Source organism: Misgurnus anguillicaudatus, chromosome 5 (assembly GCF_027580225.2).
Source record: "Misgurnus anguillicaudatus chromosome 5, ASM2758022v2, whole genome shotgun sequence".
NCBI lineage: Eukaryota > Metazoa > Chordata > Actinopteri > Cypriniformes > Cobitidae > Misgurnus > Misgurnus anguillicaudatus.
The window spans coordinates 2,559,785-2,582,916 of NC_073341.2; the positions used below are offsets into that span (position 1 = coordinate 2,559,785).

General features: G+C 37.5%; 2 protein-coding genes and 1 long non-coding RNA gene across 6 annotated transcripts; 1 reads left to right on the plus strand and 2 right to left on the minus strand.

The window, feature by feature from the left end:
- Positions 1-18: 18 nt before the first annotated feature.
- Positions 19-5,546, minus strand: mbd4 (methyl-CpG binding domain protein 4). Of its 2 annotated transcripts, XM_073867407.1 has the most exons (7): positions 4,815-5,533; positions 3,854-4,293; positions 2,770-2,829; positions 1,888-2,026; positions 1,629-1,774; positions 223-326; positions 19-142 (listed from the first exon to the last, which is right to left on the minus strand). In XM_073867407.1, exons 1-7 carry the CDS (start codon positions 4,967-4,969, stop codon positions 68-70), a joined length of 1,119 nt encoding a protein of 372 aa, XP_073723508.1. In that variant the 5' UTR covers positions 4,970-5,533; the 3' UTR covers positions 19-67. The 2 variants fall into 2 exon arrangements, with proteins under 2 accessions (XP_073723508.1, XP_073723509.1); XM_073867408.1 differs by lacking the exons at positions 19-142; positions 223-326 and adding an exon at positions 872-1,292 and having other exon boundaries at positions 4,815-5,546.
- A 76-nt stretch (positions 5,547-5,622) lies between these two features.
- On the plus strand, positions 5,623-14,820 carry LOC129414015 (uncharacterized). 2 transcript variants are annotated; one of them, XR_012369488.1, is made up of 3 exons: positions 5,623-5,913; positions 14,272-14,325; positions 14,588-14,820. It is a non-coding gene; the product is annotated as an uncharacterized lncRNA (long non-coding RNA). The 2 variants fall into 2 exon arrangements; XR_008634201.2 differs by having other exon boundaries at positions 14,597-14,820.
- Positions 14,821-15,021: 201 nt separating this feature from the next.
- Positions 15,022-17,675, minus strand: trh (thyrotropin-releasing hormone). Of its 2 annotated transcripts, none has more exons than XM_073867409.1 (3): positions 17,490-17,675; positions 17,127-17,312; positions 15,022-16,215 (listed from the first exon to the last, which is right to left on the minus strand). In XM_073867409.1, the coding sequence occupies exons 2-3, from the start codon at positions 17,302-17,304 to the stop codon at positions 15,662-15,664; spliced, it is 732 nt and encodes a 243-aa protein (XP_073723510.1). In that variant the 5' UTR covers positions 17,305-17,312; positions 17,490-17,675; the 3' UTR covers positions 15,022-15,661. The 2 variants fall into 2 exon arrangements, with proteins under 2 accessions (XP_073723510.1, XP_055023854.2); XM_055167879.2 differs by having other exon boundaries at positions 17,127-17,317; positions 17,490-17,663.
- Between the last annotated feature and the right edge of the window lie 5,457 nt (positions 17,676-23,132).

Genomic DNA, 23,132 nt, shown 5'->3' on the forward strand with positions numbered 1-23,132 from the left:
GAAACGAATAGACTCACGTATGCTCATCATGATGGGTTTATTAAAGTACATTTCAGTATCACTGAAATCAGATCCCTAATCTTTCCTGGTTTTCCCACAACCATGTGTGATAGTCATTGAGCTTATGATCATGTGGAGTAACCTACAACACAAAAAAAAGCTACAACAAATGCACTCCAACATATAAACTCTTAACTGGAGAACAGCCCGTTATAACTTTACCTCTTTCCACTCCTCCACACAGAAGATACGGTAGGAGTCGTTGCCATACTTTCCAATGCCGTGTAGCTCAATAGGATACCGCCACGCTTTATTCAGATATTCATCTTGCATAAAGGAAGAAAATACAGAGAGAAATATCTATTAAAGCTATCAAAGGCAACTTTGCATAAATAAACTTTTATTGCAGTAGTAGTGAGAACCCTATGGACCTGTTATTCTGCATTGAATACAAATAAATGTGGTCTGAGAAAAGTTACAATAATAAACACAATTTGTCTATTAAACTAACACTTACACTTTACTGTAAATTATTACTCAAAATACGGCTGGAAAAAACGAGCAAAGCTCTGTTGACTGTTCTCTAATTTAAACACCTGAATCCAATTAGCTTTTGGCGATGCCACCTTTAAATAAAGGCACACATTTGGAATTTGGACAATGTTTATACTCTCAGTTTAAATCAGATTTTTCTACATATAAAATTTGAATGACTCACTGGTCTCGTTGTGTTTCGGTTATTGAAATAGGTGTGCTTTATTTTATGTAAAGTTGTGCAAGACTGATCAGAGTGTGAACTAAAATAACAGTGAGAGAGACATTCTTCTGAATCACTCTCACGGTTCATATGACTCTGTCAGCACAATGAATTCAAACACTTAAAGTATGTTTTACAATACCACAATGATGTGTAGCCACGGTTCTGGACATCTGCCTCTAAAGAAGCAGCGTCAGAAACACAGACTGGCACGCATGGTTTTATTCCTTGCTGCCAGCTTAACTCGCCCATCAACAATAACACAAGAAAATTGCTTTTGACGTAACAATGTCTGACGTGCTTCCGTATTACATGGTGTGAGAAATTAAAATATGTTAAAAGCTATGCCAGATCCGATCAGAGTCTTCAGAACTAAAACGTATTTTCCAGAAATGTCACTTCAAACCACACATGAACGTTGCTTGGACATCAGATCTGGACTCACAGTGTCTAGGTATCCCTGTGCCCTACTTCCTTCGAAAGGAGACAGCCGTTCAGTAAGCTCCTTGACGGGTGGCAGGCCTTACTGTCTCACCTATGCATTTGGATTGCAAAGGGAGTTACTTCTTCAAGGTGATCATCGCATGTACCCTTTACTAACAGACTTCTGGACACACCCTACACTTTACTGTTTTTAGTTGACAGGTGTGGCACTGTGTGCGGTCTTTGCTATGTGGTTATTTGAGCTACTACTAGTTTATTGATAGCTTATACCTTAGCTTGAAGTCAGACCATTTTCACCTAGAAACCTAATTGGATATTTTTCTTAATATTCTTTTAAAAAATCCAATGATCAGCGGCGGCCACCAAGTAAATATTTCAGGTTTCAAGCAGGTGTGGAACAATTCATCATTATAAACACATGACGTACCGGAAAAACGGATGAGTGTTTTTGCTCGGAGTTTACTGAGACCCAGAGGCTGCATTAAGTCAGACAGATCTCTCCAGTCAGCTGCTCGAGTCACCTCTGCACTTGGGTACCGTTCAAAAAACTGCCACAGTGTAGGAATTGCCATCTTCCCTGTCCATATGCAATTAAAACAAAGACAGTATACTAAATTCTGGACATTAACAATGAATTGAATTGTTGGAAAGAGCATGTTTTACAGATTCAAATGTATATGTTATTGTTCCCGCTGGTCTTGTTGAGGAATATTGTGGCCACTAAAAGCTTCCATGGGTCATGAAACAGGATCTCCTGAACAAGGTTGTACGGTGAGTGTGGTGGGGTCCACTTCCTGAAGGCTTTACGCTTTGGGGGACTTAGATCTGAGAAAAGTTTTTAAGGATTGTGAAACTCTAAAACATGTTTTTTGATATCAACATATATGCATGTATTGCACTAAGGAAAATGATATGTACTTAAATAAAATAATGCATATTTTGTTCTACCAAAATAAGGTCATGACGAAATATGTCATAAATACATTACATAAAGAAGGTTTATAATTTTATTTTTGGGGTGTTGATTTAATAAAAACTTCATATTTAATTATTGTACATTAATGAAGCAGGTCTTTGTGGTCAGCTGACCCATTCTGTTATGTTTGGAGATCCGCAAATTCATGCACAGAGCATGAACACAAAAAAAAATCTAAGAACGACATACAATATGAAAAAAGTGTCTGCCACATGCATAAATGTCATTTAAATGTAAATAAGTAGTAACTTATGAGTTGTGAGAAATACAGCATCGAACTCTGTATGGTTTGTTGCAAGGATGGAGAAGGCATAAAGAAGGTTTGTAGTTGTTGTTTTACTAAAGAACTGCTTCAAAATAAATTGTTTTTATGGGAAACCACCAATTTTTTTTTTTTACATAACTTGGCCAAATTGGTAGTACACAAAATGCTATATTATACACTGAAGGAAAAATGAAATCAAAACAACATAATAATCCTGTAAAGAAATGTATCGAGATGAGGATAAATGGATCACATTCAACCCAAAAGCAGTTTAGTTTAAAAATGTGTGTACTTCATTTATAAAGAAAAATCTTTGTGGTTACCTACCATCATTCCTTCCACTAAAGTATGGACTAGTTTTCCGTTTCTCCACCGATACATTTGACCCTAAAAATAGATTTATTCGAACAGATTTGTAAAACAAAAGGTTTACAAAATTGCATGCCTAATACCAACTTTAAGTTGCATGTTGCAACTTAAATTTTCTACAATTGCAGGTGTTTAGAACATTTCTTAATCTAATCCACTACTGATTCGAATGAACAAATGCTCAATAATTTGCACAAACCTTTACAAAACATTTGTAGTAAGCCACATGCAGTAATTTGCTTGAGAAGTATAGTGCCCTTTACTTTTATTGGCACCCTTGGTAAATGTTTTTATTGTTTAACCTTCTGATCATTTGCTCAGAATATTAACATAAAAACTTTGCTCTTATTGAAAACAAACAATTGCAAACGAAAAAGTTTTATTTAAAAAAAAATCTTTGTTAAATATTAATGGATTAATTGATCTGGGCATTTTGTTAGGATACATGGCATCATGAACTTAAATGTCAATAAATGAACAATGACATGACAATGATCAAAGTAAACACAAAAATGGTTTACTGACCAAAAAAATCAAGGCCATCAATGGCCATCCCAGTCTCTTGACTTAAATCCCATAGAATGTGGTGTGAACTAAAGAGGAAACTTAGGAAAGTCCACCAGTGTGGAATTTAAAGGATCCGTAGATTCTGTCTGTATGGCGGAATGGTCACAGAACCTGTGTCATGTATTCTCCAACCTCATCATACCTCAGTCATTATACGAGAAGACTCAAAGCAATCATCTTGGCAAAGGCAGGCAGCACAAAGAAATTACTAAAACTTTTATCAAACTGTTGTTGATAAAACTGTGTTGTGTTTGGAATAGTGTTTTTCCAATGAGAGCATGTTTTTGTTCATTTTGAGCAAAAGATCAAAAGGTAAAACAATAAAGATATTTAATTTACCAAGGCTGCCAATATCAGTGTGTGCTATTTTATAAATGTACAACATTGGACAGATGAAACAAATAATGCATGCAGTTATGTGATTACAATATATAATCAAATGAGTTCAATATAGAATATATTAGAAGATACTCACTGTTTTCTGTGTTTCTAAAAGATTCCACGTATCTTGAAGTCATCTCTTTATCTTCTTCAAATGTCTCGTCACTTTCTTCTGTATTCTCTAAAGGACACGATGGCAGGCTTGCAGCAAAAGTCACTGTATGTTTATCTTGGGTTTGATCTGAATTATTTACTTCCAGGCCGATTTTTTCTCCAACCTCTTCCTGACCATCCATGTCTTCTCCATGTCCCGTCATGTCTCCATGTCTAAGAGAAGAATCTTCTAAAATGCTGGACCTTATTTTCAGTTTTCTTTCCTTTTTCTGTTTGCTGTTTTGTTTAGTTTGAGTCACTCTCCTTTGGTCACTGGATGTGGCTGTGAAGTCGAAGTCACTAAGCTGCAGGTTGAGGTGTTTTTCTGAGAGCAGATAATTGTGGAGTTGATTCTTGGATCTGAAGCTTCTGCCCTCAGGACTACAATATCAAATATACTGTAAATAATAGTACAGCACAAAAACTAATATCACACATTCGATTCAGAATCCAAACTGTCGTGTGCCCTTCAGATGAATATATTATAAAGTTATAGAGTTACCACACATTCTGTCCTGACAATTCACTGAAATGGTCCAACATCCATCCTTCATCTAACCAGACGTCTATTATGGCTTGATACATATAGATTTAATATGAATAGTATGTGATATTGTCAAAAGAACAGGGTGTCTGTTACAGTATCTATAAGGACGAGATACCAACTTGTACTTGTGTAAACAAATCTCATCACCAGCCTGGTATAAACTGTGAGTGGTGCGCTCATGCTGCAATGCCATGTTTAGCAATATTCTAACCCCTGATTGCACCACTAACGCTAAATATCAATGCAGTCATCTGAAGCGTACAGTAAGTCAATAACTGAATGCTTTTAAACAGCAGTTGCATGTGAAATTACGTCATGTACGCAGTTGTATTTCACTCATGTGATGATGACCAACCTGATGATGTAGACATCGACTTTTCCGGCTGTCCTGCCTCTCTGTCTCTCTTTCATCTCTCTCCTCCAGCCTGCAGGCACACCACCACCTGCAGCAGCCGTCTGCTCCTCGCTGCTTGTGCGCAGCTCTGCGTCCGCGCCTTTAACCACTGCCATTCTCAGTCACGAGTTGTTGGTGCACATCGCATAACAGAAAATACTTCAGCTGTTATGACATTACATTATAATGTCACGTTTAACTGTTTCGTGCTTGTTCAAAATAGACGATTCTTCTGAGCTCCATGATACTCTCATCAGTGGTAACGTTAGAGGTACTGCTGGGTGAACAAAACTCTGCTTTCTTTCAGCAAACCACGATTTCAGCTTTACGACTTTTACACGATCACGGAACGGTTTAGACTGTATCGATTAAAGAATAACATAATACTTTTACCGTTTTTGTGTGTACGTTCGGAAAAACGGAAGCCTCATATTGTTATGAGTTGCTTTGACACGCATTTGCCTTCTATCGACACCTAGCGCTTCGGAGGCACGGACTGAGATAATTTATTATCTTCTACACATCTTCTCCCAAAGGCGCATTTATATAGTGTCCAAAGTTAAGAATACGCTTTTACTATAATTTTTCTTAAAAGATTTCCAGTACTAAACCGAATATATTTACAGGACATGATTTAGGGCGGCTTTCGGATAGCTCTCGCGCTACTTGATGTCACACGCTGCTTGCGCTGCGCAGCGTTGCATCAAATCGAACTGACGTCTGTGGGTAATTTACACATCAGGAACTGTTGGGAAAATGTTGTCATGTGACGTCACGTACTTAGGGGAAAGTCACGCTGGAGGGCAAGAGCTATCGGCCGTTGTATGCAGGTTGAGCGAGTAATTTATTTTGTTTAGCTTAAATACTAAATAGTTGTTGTGAAATAAAATGAACGTATCGAAGAGACAAGCCTGAGCTATGCTTCTACAGAATATAGTCGGAGAAGAAATCACAGAAAGGAGAAATTTGTGAATTTTGTGCGATAAATGTATGTGCATCTGTCCCCAGCTGAAGGAAACAATGACAGCCGTACATATTTACAGTGATTGCTTCATCAAAGGTAAACTTACGTAAACACAGATAGCACTCACATCATTACATTCATATCGTTGCGTCATTTTCTCATTTGTTGTCACGTCCTGAGGTATCTGCAGTAGTTAGACTAACAGCTGAAGTTGTAAAAATGCAAAAGTGATCTGAAAAGAGTTAAAATGCATGTTTGCACATCCTTTTGCACCTTTCAATTGTTGTACAAAAGACTTGCGCAGTCAGACTGATCTTTATTGTTTTTAATTAATATTATTTAAAATATTATAATACAACACAATATTAATACTGGCGGCAGTACAATGCGAGGGATTTTTCCACGAAAAGTCTGCCAGGAATATCTGAAGAGTGCTCAAAACTTTTGTTCGTGTTTATATCTTACTTTTTATTCTGTTGAGAGGTGTTTTAAGCAGACGTGAATTAAAACAAGACGGAAAGTTGACCGGTTTGTGCTGCCTCTCAGGCAGAGAGAGCCCAATGTAAACTGCCGCTTCCTTTACCTCCTCCATCCACCCGATTGCTCACGTGACTGAGAGTTATCCATACTAATTCATGAACGACTATTGGAATGAGAATTTTGAAATGATACGACAGTCATATATAACACTATGCAACAACATCTCGTTCTGTGCGTAAACCGCACATTACCCGCTGTATCAAACACCAACGGTGCCTCCATATTGGTCCGGGCATGTGTAGCTGTGTTTTTTTTTTTTTTAAAGCACAATAACATTTCTTAACCGATTTTAATGTCTTACGATCTACGCGAAGTACAAAGATGCTCTCATAAATGACCGAATAAACCCACTCTTGTCAAGCATAGATTTTTTTCTTGATAATTATGGAGACATCTCTAATCTTACGTTATCTACTGAGTGTGAATTCATGAAAAGCCACTAGATGGCACTATGTTCAGTAATATGTTATTGATACTTTGAATCACTGAACAAAACACCTGCGGTAATATATGACCCCAAAGTATTCTGGATATGGAAAAGTTTTTTTAAATCACGATTTTAGCTTGCCTTGTGCTGCAGATTAGGTTAGAACACAGCCCGATCACACAAATCATATAGTGACACACTGGCAGTCGTTCTGCTGTCTATGAATATGTAGAATATTCAACCTGTGAAAACCCAGCTAAAGTCGTTTTGTGATTTACTGTTTTCTACATCAAATCATCCTACATACTATAAAGAATATTCTGTAAAAATATTACCTTGATATCTTTGATATTGACCGAGTATGGTCATGTCAAAGTTTAAAATCATAGTGAAATTAATGATTGAATTCAAACTTTGATGCTCTTAATCTCATGATTTGGATTTTTTCAGTTTTCTATTCATTTGTTTTTCTATATACTTCAGTAGACTTCAGCAAATAATCGATAACAACACAGTCACTCTACTGTACATTATTTCTGATAACAAGCAAAATACAATAAATAACAAGTAAATTACATTAGTTTAAAGGCGGAGTCCATGATGTTTGAAAGCCAATGTTGATATTTGAAATCACCTAAAAAAACACGCCCCTACCCCAATAGAATCTGGACCTTCTGTTGATAGACCCGCCCCACACATACGCAACCCGGCATTTGATTTGATTTGATTGGCTATAAGTGTGTTTTGGTAGTCGGCCCGTCTCCTTTTCCAAAGCGTTTTTCAAACATCGTGGACTCCGCCTTTAATAAAGCCTAACAACTTCTACACTGTGCTAATGTTTACTGTGTAAAATTAATATACAATGTTAGCTATGTGTGTTCTCTTCGCACAACTTAATGCCAGACACTTAACTGCGGCAATGCACATGCATCTGATAAAAACGATGAGTGCAAGGTTCAAAGGGTTAATTTATATTTAGAATAACTATGGCATGATAGGGTGATTATATGAGTCCAATGATTTCAGAAGGATGTCTAAAAGTAGGATAAATAAACAGGCCAACATAGTTAGGGCCCTGAATATCAGTAGAGAGCCTTCTGGCAAATGACCAATCAAATATTTAAAAACAACAAAACAAATTTCTTGAAATGCAATCAAAAGTTGTTAAAAAATGTTTTAAGTTATACAGAAACTGTCTTTTGATTGGTTCACCTACCCGCCAATGCACAGGATTGTGGGATATCGAAGGCACTGAAGGACACCCATCAGATCAGGGGTGGGCATTCCTGATCCTGGAGGGCCACTGTCCTGTAAAGTTTAGTTCCTACCCTAATCAAACACGCCTGAAAAATCTAATCAAAGGCTGCACGATGACTTGGAAATGGCATTCAGGTGTGTTTGTTTAGGGTTGAAGCTAAACTTTGCAGGACCAGGAATGCCCACCCCTGCATCAGATGAAGCCAAAGATAATAGATACTAACAAGATGCAGCATTGCTGTTACTAGAGGGGAAATATGTGTAATGTGCATGCCAGTGGCGAGGATACATTAGTTTGACGGCTAGCCCACCCAGTCAGAAGAGACACAAAATAATTTTTGTGGAAAAGCAGAAAAATTCACGCATAAATTATAATAATCTCTTTTATAAGAATAATCACTAAAGAAACTAAATAACTATTTATATAGAGAGTTCATCATTTGTTAACAATCAAACCATTTTAAACAATTTGACTGCAATAAGAAGTTAAATGAGCTGTTTTCTGTGCGCACAGACACACACACACTCAAATGGACACACATTTCATTAGCTCACGCACAGAGATGCACGTTTCAAAAATGCATTAATGTGCTTCCATAAAAGCTGAAGCAACCTGAAAAAGTGTTTTATCCCAGTCAAGTAGATAGGACTTTAGTCTTGCATGACCAAAATGGCTGCCCATAGGCATTGCAAACATGGCTGCTCTAAAGATTGATGAAGGTATTGATGATATCTCGAAGATGTGACTACTAGTAGAGTCACAGTAATAGTGCCACCAACTGGAAGCGCAGACTTTTTGAAATTTTTGAAGTTGGGTCAAAAAGGGACGAGCCCAGCTGAGTTAAATCAACCTAGACAATGTTTATATTTGACCCAACAATTGATTTGCAACCTGATGAGTTGGGCTCGTCCATTTTTGACCAAACATTGGGTTGAAAACAACCCAGCATTTTTTAGAGTGTATGAGGCAAAGATATTGAACATAAGGGTGAACGATATGAGGAAAATATCATATCACAATTTTTTTTTTTTTTGGGAAAATCACGATTTAATCACGCCTCTTTTTTATGTTGGTTTTTTAAAGATTATTTTGCCATAACTGAGCTTTAATACAGCCATACTAAAGCCCCCATTTAAAAATGCAGTCCTACAAGGTAACAATAAATGTGCGGACAGCACCCGTATAACAGCGCATGGGCGAGAAAATATTGACAAGGACACTCCACTAAAAAAAATTACACAAAGGAAATAGACAGCATTTGCAAACACACACACACACACACACTATTGTTTTCTCTTCTTTAATTTTCACTTCTTCCAAGAACAGAAAGCCGTGGAGCATTTTTGTATTCCTGTACTTTGTTTTCTTGATTTTTGTTCTAAACTTTGTTTGCAATGATGGATCAGCTACTTCTCTTTACTTATCCTAAATTTTTTAATGTACTGGAAATGTTGCAAATCAGTGCTGCCCTGACCTGGCCTGGTAGAGTAATAATTTGAACAAGAAATCATTTGTATTGCGTTTGTGTCGAACACAGCCATCCGAGCGTAGCCACGGTGAAAGCTACTCGGACGTGTGCGAGTGCGAGCTAAACTCAGAGAAAGTATTCCCAGCCCTTATGTAGCATGCACCTCAGTTTGTTGCATACTTGTAATTTAAATAAATCACATGGTCTGATGATCTAATAGGTTTATGCCCAGCTGCACTACTTCCTGAACTTCAGCCAGCTCCTTGTTTCCTGTCTGCCATTATTGGACAAACTGATTAATTCAGGTGTGCCTGACCTCAGTAGTCACAAACAAACTGACAAATCCAGGTATGCCTGACCTCAGTAGTCACAACAACAATAATCAGACGCACCTGGATTGGTCAGTTTGTCCAATAATGGCAGACAGGAAACAAGGAGCTGGCTGAAGTTCAGGAAGTAGTGCAGCTGGGCATAAAGCCTATTGATGTGGCTATTGTAAGTCCTGGGGCACGTTCAATGTCACACCGGTGCGCAACGTTTTGCTACAGTTTCCGGGTTGAACGACATGTTTTCTGGAAACGGTGTGCAACGGCGTGCAATAGGTTTTAGAAGCGTTTTCTCTTGTTTGGTGGGTGTGTCAGAAATGTCGGCCCGATCAGCGGCAAGATGTATAAAACCACGCGGTAGTAAAGAGACAACTCGCTCAATGTGTTCAAGTTGGAATGTTGTTTTTCATTTTGGACGGCAAGGTCAGTGACTGTAACATCGAGGGTATTTTACAGCAGTGGTTCTCAAACTGGGGGCCGGGAGATAGTGCCAGGGGGGCCCCAGTTTTATGACATTTTATAAAATACATTAATTTACCATGAATTCTGTGTAATTAAACCTGAAAAAAGAAAGCTACTAACCAACAGCACTACTTTGTATAACTTAATATGTTTTGTTTAATTATAATGTTAAATTTTAGAACAGTTTTTTTGTCATAAATTTTCTTTGGGGGGCCTTGAAGGAACATACTGTACACAAGGGGGGCCGCACGCAGAAAAAGTTTGAGAACCACTGTTTTACAGTATTAAACACACATTTATAATGATTTCAACAGGCTTCAGAAACATTAAAAAAAAAACACAAAGAATGGCCTCTCACCTACCGTAGTTGCAACTCTTGCGTCATCACAACACATCACCGTTTCTGTTTAATAAACGTTGTGAAACGTTTTGTAGGGGCTGAACACAGCCCTGGGCATAGTGCCACCAACTGGCAACAGGAAGTGTGTCACTTACTCACAACAGACTGAATGAGGTGAATATTTAAATACCTCATAAAATCTATGCGTTACATTATTACTACGCTCGCTAGTAAGATTTAATTTTAGCCATTGTATTTTTCTGTGTTTCTCCTGCTTTTATTAATGTAAAGCTGCTTTGAAACAATTTTAAGGTATATAAGCGCTATATAAATATAATTGAATTGAAAATAGGATTTGACAATGAGATGTCACCAAATCTAGCAATCATGATGTCATTGCAGATGTTAAATTGCAAACAGAATTTTGATATATGGAACAGTGTTGCCATGGTGAGACATTTCTGGCAAAAAAGAGAAACAGGAATTGTTTTATATCTTCTGTGTACAATGCAATGGCGGCTGGTCAATAGAGGGTGCTAGGCTGTCGCCCTCTCTGTGCCACACACACACACACACACACACACACACACACACACACACACACACACACAAAATAATAAAATGCATGATTCAAAAATCATTATTTTGTAAATTATAGAAGTTCATATTTATATGGTATGACATGATAGAAAATTATCTGTGGAAAATATATGCTTTTCCTTATGTCTTTGTAGAAGTTTAGCCAATTGCTGATTCAGGAAATGAACACATAATATGACATAACATTTTGCCAGTCAGTGTCCTTAAATCATATGAGTTGGGCAACTTTTCTGGTGCCCCAAACTACTAAATTCATTACTGAGATATAGATGCGCAATTTTCACTACATGACAATGACGGGCACAGTCTTATTCACCCACTTATTCTGGGAAATGTCACTTTGAGAAGAGAACTTTGGCAGAAAAACTGAAGGCCCAGATGAACCTGACCGTTATCAATTCTTATGGGTCTCCCCTGTTCTGTTTTAACGAGGGGTTGTGTACATGTGAATCCCTAAATATTTTACTACTACCATGGTTTTACTACAAATAAATCCTTAAAGGGGCAATAAGTAGGATTTACCCCCATCTAGTGGTGAAATTGTATTTTGCATTCAAACGAATAGTGCTCTCTAGCGCCTCGCTTTTCCAAATGCGTGTAGCCGTTATGTACTCACTGATCTCCTTCAGCTGGTTAACGTGTTCTGAATGAAAACGCATTGTGGAAACGCGTTGGTAGGTAAGTGTTTTTTGTCCCTATCTGCTATTATAGTTTATCAATACGGCGGACGATATGAAAGCCTCCTTGGACTTACTCGTTCAATGTAAGTAAAGAGAAGAAATTCTAAGCTTACAAAGAAAAGTCAGATCACTGGCAGAGGTCATTTGACACCAACGAGGACATATTTATGACAAAAGACATTGATTTTGATTAATAAAACACTTAAAATCCTACTTACTGTCCCTTTAAACTTATTTTTGATACAGAAACCATAGTTTAAACTTGGTATTTGTAGTAAAACTATGGTTATTCATTTTAGTATCAACGCTTTTTAACACAAGATATCCCCAAATTAAATAAAGTAGTAATCAAAAGAAGTTCTAGAAACAACATCGGACCAAATTCTATATAAATTCATGAAATTAATAAAAGCACAAGCCTTATGCTCTTGTGATAACTTATATGTGGTAAATGAATGGGAATATACAAAATACTAATTATATAATCAGAAACAATTGCAAAAGAACAAACAATAAAAGATTTTCCACAACTCATAACATTTTAAATTAATAAGGACACTAAACATCTGGCAAAAATATGTTCAGTTATCTGAATGTTAAACTTAAACTTGTTCCACTCCCCCCCACCAAAAAATAGCACCAGCCGCCACTGGTACATTGAGTGATTTTACACAGTAAACGCGCATCAGAATCTAAACAGCGGCTTGTGACTCCTTACCAATAACTTTGTATATATTTCTATTGTGCTTGTGAGGATGCTCTTACATTCACGTAATGTTACATACCACAGTTTTATGATAAAAAAGCTTTGTTGAGTGTTGGACCTTTCAAACGCAACTTGTCTAAATTACCGTATGCAACACAGTAAGCACTTAACAGAATCTAAATTACGGCTGGTAAGTCCCTATCACTAACTTTGTATATGTCTATCGTTATAGTAAAGTTGTATTGTTGAGTGTTGAACCTTTATAACTCGTTTAGTGTTTTTAGTAAATTAAAACAGTCAAACATACGTGTTTAAACACGAAGGTTACAATCAGGACATATCATGCAATCTCTACAAAGCAATAGTGAAATGTAGTAACTTACTAAAATGTTTTACTAACATAAGACTGCTGTGTCATTCCTGTCAGATCCAATATTGTACATGATATTGTATATGGTACACAATTGCTTTTTAATCACAGTCTCTCTGCAAATTTAGCATCGACTTGTGGCTTCTTTACAAATGAATCCGCGGTACACAATGAAGAAGTAAACAAACACTCCCCACGCGAGCTGGAACTTCTTTAAAAACAAACTTCAACCACGCATTCCTAATGTTAGGTTCCAAGCCAAGGTAAGGTTATACAGCAACTGTGTTCTTTCACAACCGAACATTCCGTTTCCATGGGTACTCATAACAGATCACTGCGTCAAAATAAGTCTCAGTAAAAAAAAATGTAAAGTCATTTTGGTTACATTTGGCAATCTTTAAAGGCATGTTTTCTTATTGTTGAGACACTGCAGTGCATATGATTTGCTTTGCCCTGTGCCCCACTGTGTCACGTGAAGCTGTGGGCGGGGCTACAAAAGTAATTGTTGCAATTTAAACGAGGTGCTGATTAAAATCTTTACAAAGTCATTTTTTACACCACTGTGTGTCCTTCTGAAGGTACAGCACAATGGTGTGGCATGGTCTGTGCACTTTGTACTGTACAATGATCCAGCAAACAAAATAATATGGACTTTTTTTGCTAGATTCTACAAGCATTGACACAATCCTATAGATTTTTATTCTTACAGTTAGTAATGTATTAATAACATCATATTAATTTGTATTCTATGCAGTCTATCTGTTTGTGCTAAAATGTATACATCTGAATGTAATGTCTGAATGACGTGGCATATGTCATGATTTTTTGTAATTGTTGTCTATTAACAATGATTGTCTTTGCCAAATTTTATTGTTAGTTTATTTAATATTGATGCAGTTATTTAACATCCATATCTCATTTGAGTAATGATTTGTTATATTTGCATAAGCCATATATTTATTTTAATATATATTTTAACATAATAATGTGATTTTAATACACATATTTATTGTTGTAAGACACCTCATGTAATGAAAAAGTGAAAATAAAAGTCTTTATCTGATGTCTAGCAGTTCTGTTTTTAAACTGTTAAACCTTATAAAGTGCTGAAAATTAAAAAGTGCATAAATAACAAAAATAATTAATAAAAGGTTCTTTATAGCACCACTGATGTTCTATGTACCACGTTCTATATAGAACCATCTAAAAGGGGTTCTATATAGCACCAAAAAGATACTATAGAACCATTTTTCTTATGAGTGTAAGTTATTTTACAGGATATTTTCATGCGGGTGCATGGTGGAAGACAAACATTCTGAATTCGGATGGAGGTAACCCCTGTAAATGTTGAAAATACCTTATGTCCCCATGAGAAACAATTACTATCTGAATATTGTATACAAAGCTAAATTTGCAAATACTATAGGACCTATGTTGCTTAATGAGTTTAGGCGAGAAATAATATATTAGTAGAGTGTAATAGAGTTTTATTTTACCATGTTAACAAGTTAAATAGATTAAAACAATGGTGGGATAGAGATTAAGGATTTGTTTACATGTTTAACATGTTCTTTTGTATTATTTAATGATGAGTTCATCTAGGTTGTGCAAAAGAGTTGAAGGAAAGGGATTGAAACACATCCACCCACACCAAAGGGAGCAGGCAAATGAGATGTCTATGTGACCTGCTTGGATTTCACAGAGTTAAGGCTAATTAATGGACACCCCATGGGCTGCCGTTTCCTTGAAGCTATGATCAGTGAGTTTATTATATCATCTGCAGTACATCACACTGTGACTAATGCCCAATGCCTTGCAAACGGCTGTTCAGAACACATGGGAGATACTTACTGTTTTCAACCATATCATTTAAAAATCTTTTAAATTAGTCTGTTTTTGTGAATCTAATATTTCTAGCATAAAGCTATTTGTGTAAGCTGTCTGGTTTTCATTTTATGCATACTTAGAAATAATGTAAAGCAGTCCTACGCTGTTTCACTTTCAACTCTTTGATGCAAAAGCAGACATTGGCATCGAAAGCATTTTATTGTACAACATAATTGTAATTTATATGCTCTATATCATTAGAACAAAATAATGAAAATGTACAGGTTGCAAATTCTTCATGCAAGAATACTGTAGAAAAATATTTCGGCAAGGAATGTTCATTTAAAATCTACATTTCACACAATTAAGTAATTTAGAAATCTCATTTAAGTTTTTTTTTGAACACATGCATTAATGCGCCTCATTTCAAATGTTACTGAGACCTCAAAAGAGGAACTTAAAGCAGAATACGATCTTGTTCGCTCAGGTAGTACATCTCATTTGCAACAAACCTTTAAGACCAGCACAGGTGCAGTGCAGGGATTAAAATCTGTACGTATAACGGTAATGTGCAACATATAACAACGTCTGACTTCAATGGATATGAGCATTACGAATACAGAAACACCTCAGCAGCATTTCACGGAGAACTTAACAGTAAGGCATCTGCACATTTTCAAATAAGACTTTTGCTTTGATTAAATGTTAAGAAACTTAAAAGCGACCGGTTAAAACATATGACACATTGAGACAGACGCGTTTCCCATTAATGTGATATTTTGAAAAAACAAGAATTAGGCTATTCATCGGACTCATCACATTTGACACGCTCCTCTAAAATTAATCCTGTTCCGTGGCATCGTCCTCTGATTCAAACCGTTTCCCGGGATGCTGTCTCTTCTCCTCCGCGCGACTTTTACTTGCGTTGTCCAGAATCTCGAGCAGGATACTGGCTGGATCACAGTCCGCAACATCCCAATCCTCACATGGACCGGTCTTCGCTTTCCACAGTCTCTTTCCAGGATGTTGCCGTTTTTCCACATCCAACAGGTCTCCTGTTGTCCTGTCGCTCTCGTATAATTCGCGCCTGCCGGGATGCTGTCTTTTCTGAAGCAGCATCAGGTACCGTTTTCCCGGGTGCTGGCGTTTGGACAGCCCGATCTGAGCGCTCGGATTCTCTGCCATCATTTGCTCCAGAGACAGACGCTTTCCGGGATGCTGTCTTTTAATCAACATGCTCTCCTCCTCTTCCTCCTCTCGTTTTCCAGGATGTTGTCTCTTCTGGAGGAATGCGTCGTCTTCGTAGTCCACATCCTCGCGTTTACCAGGATGTTGCCGTTTGCCCGGGTGTTGCCTCTTCTCCATCCACTTTGACTGGGACTGAAACTCTTCTCCTGGTGGCGGAAAATGAGAATCTATTAATTATTAACTTGTGACGATTAGTATAAAGTAAGATGTTTAAATTAATCTCTATTCTCTATAATCCCAAAATGACAGAGGACACGGATAATTCAACAAAAACTTTGGCACTATTTAGCATAATGCGAACATGTCATCTGACTAGGTAAAACCTTTGCTTGAGGCAGGCAACTAGTACTCTAATTTAATCGTTCATTTAACGGTCAGATCAATTGCCAATGAGTATTTGCTTAGCTTTTTCTTTTCCAGTATTCCAGAAATTGCACAAATTATCGCATAATAGCCTATTTGTTCAACTACTTCTTGCAATAAATTATACAGACGGATAACTAATTGAAGAGCACAGGTGCAAAACCCTCCAAGTGTGTCTGACATATTTTCTTTTAAATGAGCATTTTTTATCAGACCTTTTAATGGATTCTACCAACAAAAAGGTATTTCTGAATGGTTTTAGTCCGGGATTGATCGGATTTTTAACGAAATAAGGATATTTGAATTGGCTACGTTCTGCGAGTAGCTCAGTTAAAAGGCTTTGGCATGGTTTTACATTCTGGATTTTCTACTTAATCTGTTCAATTCTTTAATATATAGCCATAAATCATTTTCACTTTGATAATAGGCTAATATATAATATATTAATGATTTGCTATTAGGCTATATAATTGTGACAAAACTTAAAGGATCATAAATCTGTCACTATTATCCGTAACATCTAACATTTAATTTATTTCCCAATTAATTTCGGTCATCCCAATTCCTACATGACTTATTCGTTTTATATACGTTTCCCTTTCTGGTCATCTGTGATAGACACTTAATATGTATATTTTGTAAAAGTGGATTTTAAGTAGTTAAGTGAAGCAAGTAAACGTGAATGTAAGCAGACCGTTTACGTTCTTCTCGTCCTCCATCTGTGTGAGAATAGAGCTGATGAGTAAACTCTCGGCGCGCTGGAAAAGCTCACTAAGTGACGGATCTTCCTCAGCCGGCAGACTTTGACACTCAGTCACGGGTGACATAGAAACCGACAGAGAGGCCAGGATGATCACACACATCGCCCTCATGGCAACCTCTGTCCTGCTCAACAAAGCACGTAAATTAATTCATATCAAAGCATCGCAAAGAATGAAATTTTAATTACTTTGGAAATTTGTGTTACTTTACGGCTGCTGTGTTAATTCAAATACATTATATTTAAGTAGACTACAGAATTTTGCATAGGCTACTGAATATACTGGCATTGTCTTACCTGCAGTGGATGGTTTACTGATGGTTTAGTCTCCTGCGCAAAATCTGTTGATGATGGTTACTGAGGATATATCAGGAGCCCTGGTAAAAATGCAGCTGTTCTCGCAATTTTGAGGCAGGCCGAGGTTAGTGGTGTGAAGTGTGAAAGTTGCTTGAACTTTTTATATAGGCGTTCTCCGCCCCCGTCACAGCGACCCTTTGACGTTATCTCTGAAAACTTCATCACTTTGATGTCATCCTCGCAGTACATATTTAAACCTGAAGGGGGCAGCATGTTACTGCTACGCATGCTAAAGGTATACTTAGATTGTTTTCATTCATTAAAATACGCTTTTAAAAGTAGCTATGACGCAAATCATCATTCATGAATCTGTCAATGTCAGTTAAGATCAATGTCTTTTATTACTCTGTCTTGGTTGGTCTTGGGGATAGGTGATATGCCAAAGTCTGAAATTTTCGAGTTAGTCAAAATTATCAGCTAGAAAAATAATCAGTTAGTGTTTCCCACTGATCCAATTTGTCAAGAAAGACAAAAAAAAACAATTCAGCAACTGGGAAAAGAGCAAACTTTGTCCCGTGCAAAGGATCTCTTTTCTCTGTATGCATCTGGACTGGGTTGAACTAACAGCATGTTTAACAGAAGCGCGTATACAGTCGATACTGACTTGCTTGAATATATTCAAAGGCAAGAACGCAGTCCCACTGAAACAATTTCAGAGGCTCCTGGGGCATATGGGAGCAGCAGCACCCGTGACACCACTCAGGCTGCTCCATATGAGACAGCTTCACGACCAAGTCCCGAGGAGAGCATGGGACAGGGGCCTGCACCGTGTAACCATCACACCAACTCTGTCTCACTGTCGCACAGACCTATCGTTTCTCCGGGCTGGTGTGCTTCTGAGACAGGTTCCAGTAGGGATGTGCATCTCAATAACTGAGTGGCTGTGATACGCATCTTGATGCATAGCCTACGATGCGATACATATGAAACAGCTACCGATGCGATACGATTCACCTTGTTACGATGCACTGCAGTTCGATTTCGATTTGATTCAACACAATGTCATTCAATGCAGTATGGTGCAATGAAAAAAAATATACAATGCTATATGCAATTTAATTTGGTACAGATTGTTTCCACACACTGGATTTGTGCATGAGCATCTGAAGCATTATAAGACCACTTTAAGACTAAACTGTACAAAAATCTTTGCTGCCTTAATGGTTTTGTTTAATCAACTCAGATTTTCATGTCATTTCAACTTACTATTATTTATTATAACTAGAGATGAGTTGTTATTACTTGAAATATGTCAACTTCATTTTATAAGTTTTAACTTCATTTTTTCAACTTCAAGTCAAAAATTAAGACGGCAGATTTTTTTACAGTGTAATGATATTGGACCCACTTACCTTTTCTTTAATTTAGAACATATGTCTGATCACTTGTCAGAGCGACATCAGTCAAATCTATTTCACTAGGAATTCCCTAATAAATTAAACTCTGTTTGCTGCTGCTTCCTAAAAATCCATTCCACTTGACTCATTTAGAGTCCATATAATTTAAACTCCATTTCGTGTTTTTACTACTTTTGCCAACTGTGCTCCCGCGACTATTCCTCCTTGGGATCTGTCCGTGGTTCTGAAAGTCAAGTTTCTAACAATGAAAACTTTAGCGCTCCTTGCATTGGCCTCTGTTAAGAGGATAGGGGACCCCCATGAATTTTCGGTCGACGATTTGTGCCTTCAGTTCGGGCACACTAAATCCAACATAACACTGAAACCCCGGCCCGGCTATGTGCCCAAGGTTTCCACCATTCCTTTCAGAGATCAGGTGGGTGAGCTTGCAAGAGCTGCCTTTGGAGGATGCAGACCCAGCCATGGCTTTGTTATGTCCCGTACGTGCACTGCGACTGTACATTGATCGAACTCAAAGCTTTAGGACCTCAGAGCAGCTCTTTGTCTGTTATGGTGGTCAGCAAAAAAGAAAGCTTTCACCAAGCAGAAGATGTCCCACTGGATTGTGGACACAATCGCCCTTGCTTATCAAACGCAGGGCATCACATGCCCTTTTAATTTGAGAGCTCACTCTACGAGAAATGTGGCATCATCTTGGGCATTAGCTTGTGGTTTCTCGCTGACAGACATCTGTAGAGCTGCACGTTGGGCGACACCTAACATGTTTACTAGATTTTATATTGTTTGTGTTGAGCCAGTTTCCTCTTGTGTTCTCTCCTCAGACCGGTAAAACACAGAGGGTTGGCTCGTGTGTCGGCTTGCAACTGGTGCTACACCATAGCGCCATTATGGAGTACAATTAGTCTCATTGACACCTTACAAAAAGTTCTGAGACCGCCTCTGCTGCTGATGTTGTGGAGCATCGGCTGTCAGCATTTTACTAGATGTATTCTTGTGATGTCATTGTGACAGACTGAAAGATAACATCTTGGTTACATATGTAACCCTCGTTCCATGAAGGAACTCCACAGTTTGCTGTTACATTGCTGATAACACCTGGGCACTGATGCCTGTCTTTCTCAGTGAAAATAGCTGATTTGGTATTGCACCTGCTGCTCGTTAAATACTCACATGGTGGGTCTTCTTTCAGGGAACGAGGGTTACATACGTAACCGAGATGATCTCTGCACTAAATGGCAGTGCTGTGGTTGGATTAAAGGGCGGTATTATTATAATAAGATCACCTTCTGACATCACAAGGGGAGCCAAATTTCAATTACCTATTTTTTCACATGCTTGCAGAGAATGGTTTACCAAAACTACGTTACTGGGTTGATCTTTTTTTACACATTTTATAGGTTAAAGGCGGAGTGCACAATGTTTGAAAAAACACTTTAGAAAAGGGAGTCGGGCCGACTACCAAAACACACTTATATCCAATCAGCAGTAAGGGGCGTGTCTACTAACCTAATTATAGCACTTAAACATGGAAAAAGTCAGATTTTCATACTGTTTAAGCCCAAATCCTATAATATAAAGTAATGTTCATTCCTCATAATGTTGACAGTAAATGGTTAAAAGTTAACCCACATTTATTTCCCAAAAAGTTTAAACAATTAAGTGACTTCGATGCTGACTTCATTAATTTCTAGTCTTAATTTGACCAATTTTCAACTGCTTTTAAGTTCAGCCAAATACAGTAATTAAATTTTTACAGTATAATATAAAAAAAATGTGGGACCATTAAGAATGGAACATAATTTGATTGTTGGGTATTTGAAACAAATGCTGTAGTACATCTTCTGTTTCAGTTAAATTTTTCTTGGTCTGGCAATTCTTGTCTCAGTCTTAGTGTCTTTTCCTAATCTACAGCGCACTCTAAAAAATACTGGTCTATTTTCAAACCGGATCAAACAGGCACAAACCCAAAGGGTTATAATCTATGCTGAATGGATTCAACCCAAAATGCTGGGATTTTCTAACCCATTGTTTGATTAAATATAAACATTTTAATTTAACCCAACAGCTGGGTTTGTTCTGTTTTGACCCAGGGCAGAGTTCAAAATAAGCAAGCATTTTTTAGAGTCTAGATTTTAGGGGATTTGGTTTTGGATAGTCTGGCCTTGCATAGACTTCTAGTGGAGTTATAAGAACAGTATACTCTTTGTGCACAACAATGGTCTATGGTCAAACAGTTTTAGATTTGTAAACTGTGTTTATAGTCAGTAAAAATTAAAAACATTACAGTTACAGACAGTTTAAACAAGATTGATTGAATTATCAGTGTTTAATGTGTAGTGTTTAACATACTATTTAAGTAGGCACTTTACTGCATATTCATTTAACAGGACTCTTGAATTCTAAAACTTTATTTTTCGACATCACTGTTACAGTGTAATTATACATTTAAGTACTAAGTAATAATCATTAACAACATGTACTTACTATAGGGTTGGGGTTAGGATTAGGGTTTGGTTTAGGGTTAGTTGCATGTAACTATGCAAAATTAACTGTTAATACTGTAATAATTACATGTAGCATGTGTAACAAAGACACCGTAAAATAAAGTGTTACCAAAAAATGTATCTTTGGTACTTATCTTTTGTAAGTGGAGTATGTTAAAGGCTCTCTAAGCGAATAATGTGCGACGTCACTTCCTGTTGATGTTTGAACTGTTTTCAAACAAACGGAGCGTAGCTAACGCCTCCCCCTCCCTCTCCCGTCCGTGCTTTCATGAACGCGCCCAACCCCCACCCCCAAATCCTTCTTGTCGTTTATTGGCTGGAACACTTTGTTATGTTTTGTTGTGCTAGGTTTGGCCACCACGTTGATATTGCCGTTTGTGGAGCCTGATCAGCGGACAGGCAACAAGCAGATAGTGAAGAGATGTTTGCTGTATGTAACAAAAAATGTTTTATGGTCTAAAACGCGTCAATTCGCTTAGAACGCCTTTAATACAACTGAGGTTTGCTATTTGTGGCTATCAGACTTGAGCAAAATTCACCTGTTGAGATGATAATACTTCAGCCTAACAGTGACTGACATCATGTTGAGCAAAACAGATAACACTGACATCAAAAGTGCAATGTTTAAATTGATTGTATTGCGTTATGCATTTGACGTCATGCGCCCTCGTCTGCGAAACTGCTTATATTTTCGGTTGGCAGGCGTCCGAAATCTGATTCTTAAAAGCAGACATCATTCTGCTGGGCGTTCTCTAAGCCCCACTGAATTCATAATGCACAACCTCATCATCAAAAGCTCCCATACATCTGGTCAGCTGACGGTAGGATGACAGCAAGGGAATCACTGTGTAATCGATTAAATCAGGTCTCTTTATGCACTGTCACATCCAATACTTCAACTGTCAATACCATTCATTTTATATGTGCAAGGGAAAAAGGAGAGTAAAAAAATAGTGCTTTAATCGGTCTATAGGAGGACTTTATGCATGAGGTCAAATGTATAAACCATAAAACATACTGATTATTGTGACTAGAAAGAGTTTGTAAGGCCTATGTAACATACTTGCTTTTTGAAACCTACCACATTCAAACGTTTGTCCTAGCAAAGTTTTCTTTAGACATTTTCTTCCAGTTGATTCAGGCTTTCTACGTCTACCCTAGAAATGTGTGCCTTTTTGTTCTGTGTACAGTCATCTTTTGTGTTCACAAGACGACACACACAGAATCACTTATAACAGTTCAAAATAGTTGACAAGCAAATTTGACCTGAAAGGTCATGCTGTCAGCCACTGTCAGGCTGTAATTGCTGGATCAATGCAAACAAACACCCATGCACAGTTTAATTGTGTATCCAGAACTTCACATTAAAATACAATGAGACTAATTATTTATGCTAAACTGAATGGGAACCAAGAAATACCAGAGGAATGAGAAAACTCTTGTACAGACATAATGATCAGTGTGCTTTCTTCTTTTTTTGTGCATTTACCTAGTCTAGTCTGGCCTAGAGTAACTTGCAGATATTTAAAACAGCACTTTATTTTCCCTGCTTCCTCTTATCACTTGAATGTGTATTGTTGTGTATACGGAAACATTTTATAGACGAAATGAAATCAGACCCAAGGTCTAAATGACTCAAGGTCTAAACCAGGGGTCTCCAACCTTTTTGTGAGCAACGGCTACCACAATGGATAAAACAATCTGGAAGACTACTTTTGATG

Coding starts and splice junctions, on each gene's coding strand:
- mbd4 (XM_073867407.1), bottom strand. CDS start 4,969: ATGGCAGTGGTTAAAGGCGCGGACGCAGAGCTGCGCACAAGCAGCGAG. Junction 2,830..3,853: donor TTTTAGAAACACAGAAAACA/GTGAGTATCTTC, acceptor ATCTATTTTTAG/GGTCAAATGTATCGGTGGAG. Junction 327..1,628: donor AACACTCATCCGTTTTTCCG/GTACGTCATGTG, acceptor CCTTTATGCAAG/ATGAATATCTGAATAAAGCG.
- trh (XM_073867409.1), bottom strand. CDS start 17,304: ATGAGGGCGATGTGTGTGATCATCCTGGCCTCTCTGTCGGTTTCTATG. Junction 16,216..17,126: donor GGACGAGAAGAACGTAAACG/GTCTGCTTACAT, acceptor TTCCGCCACCAG/GAGAAGAGTTTCAGTCCCAG.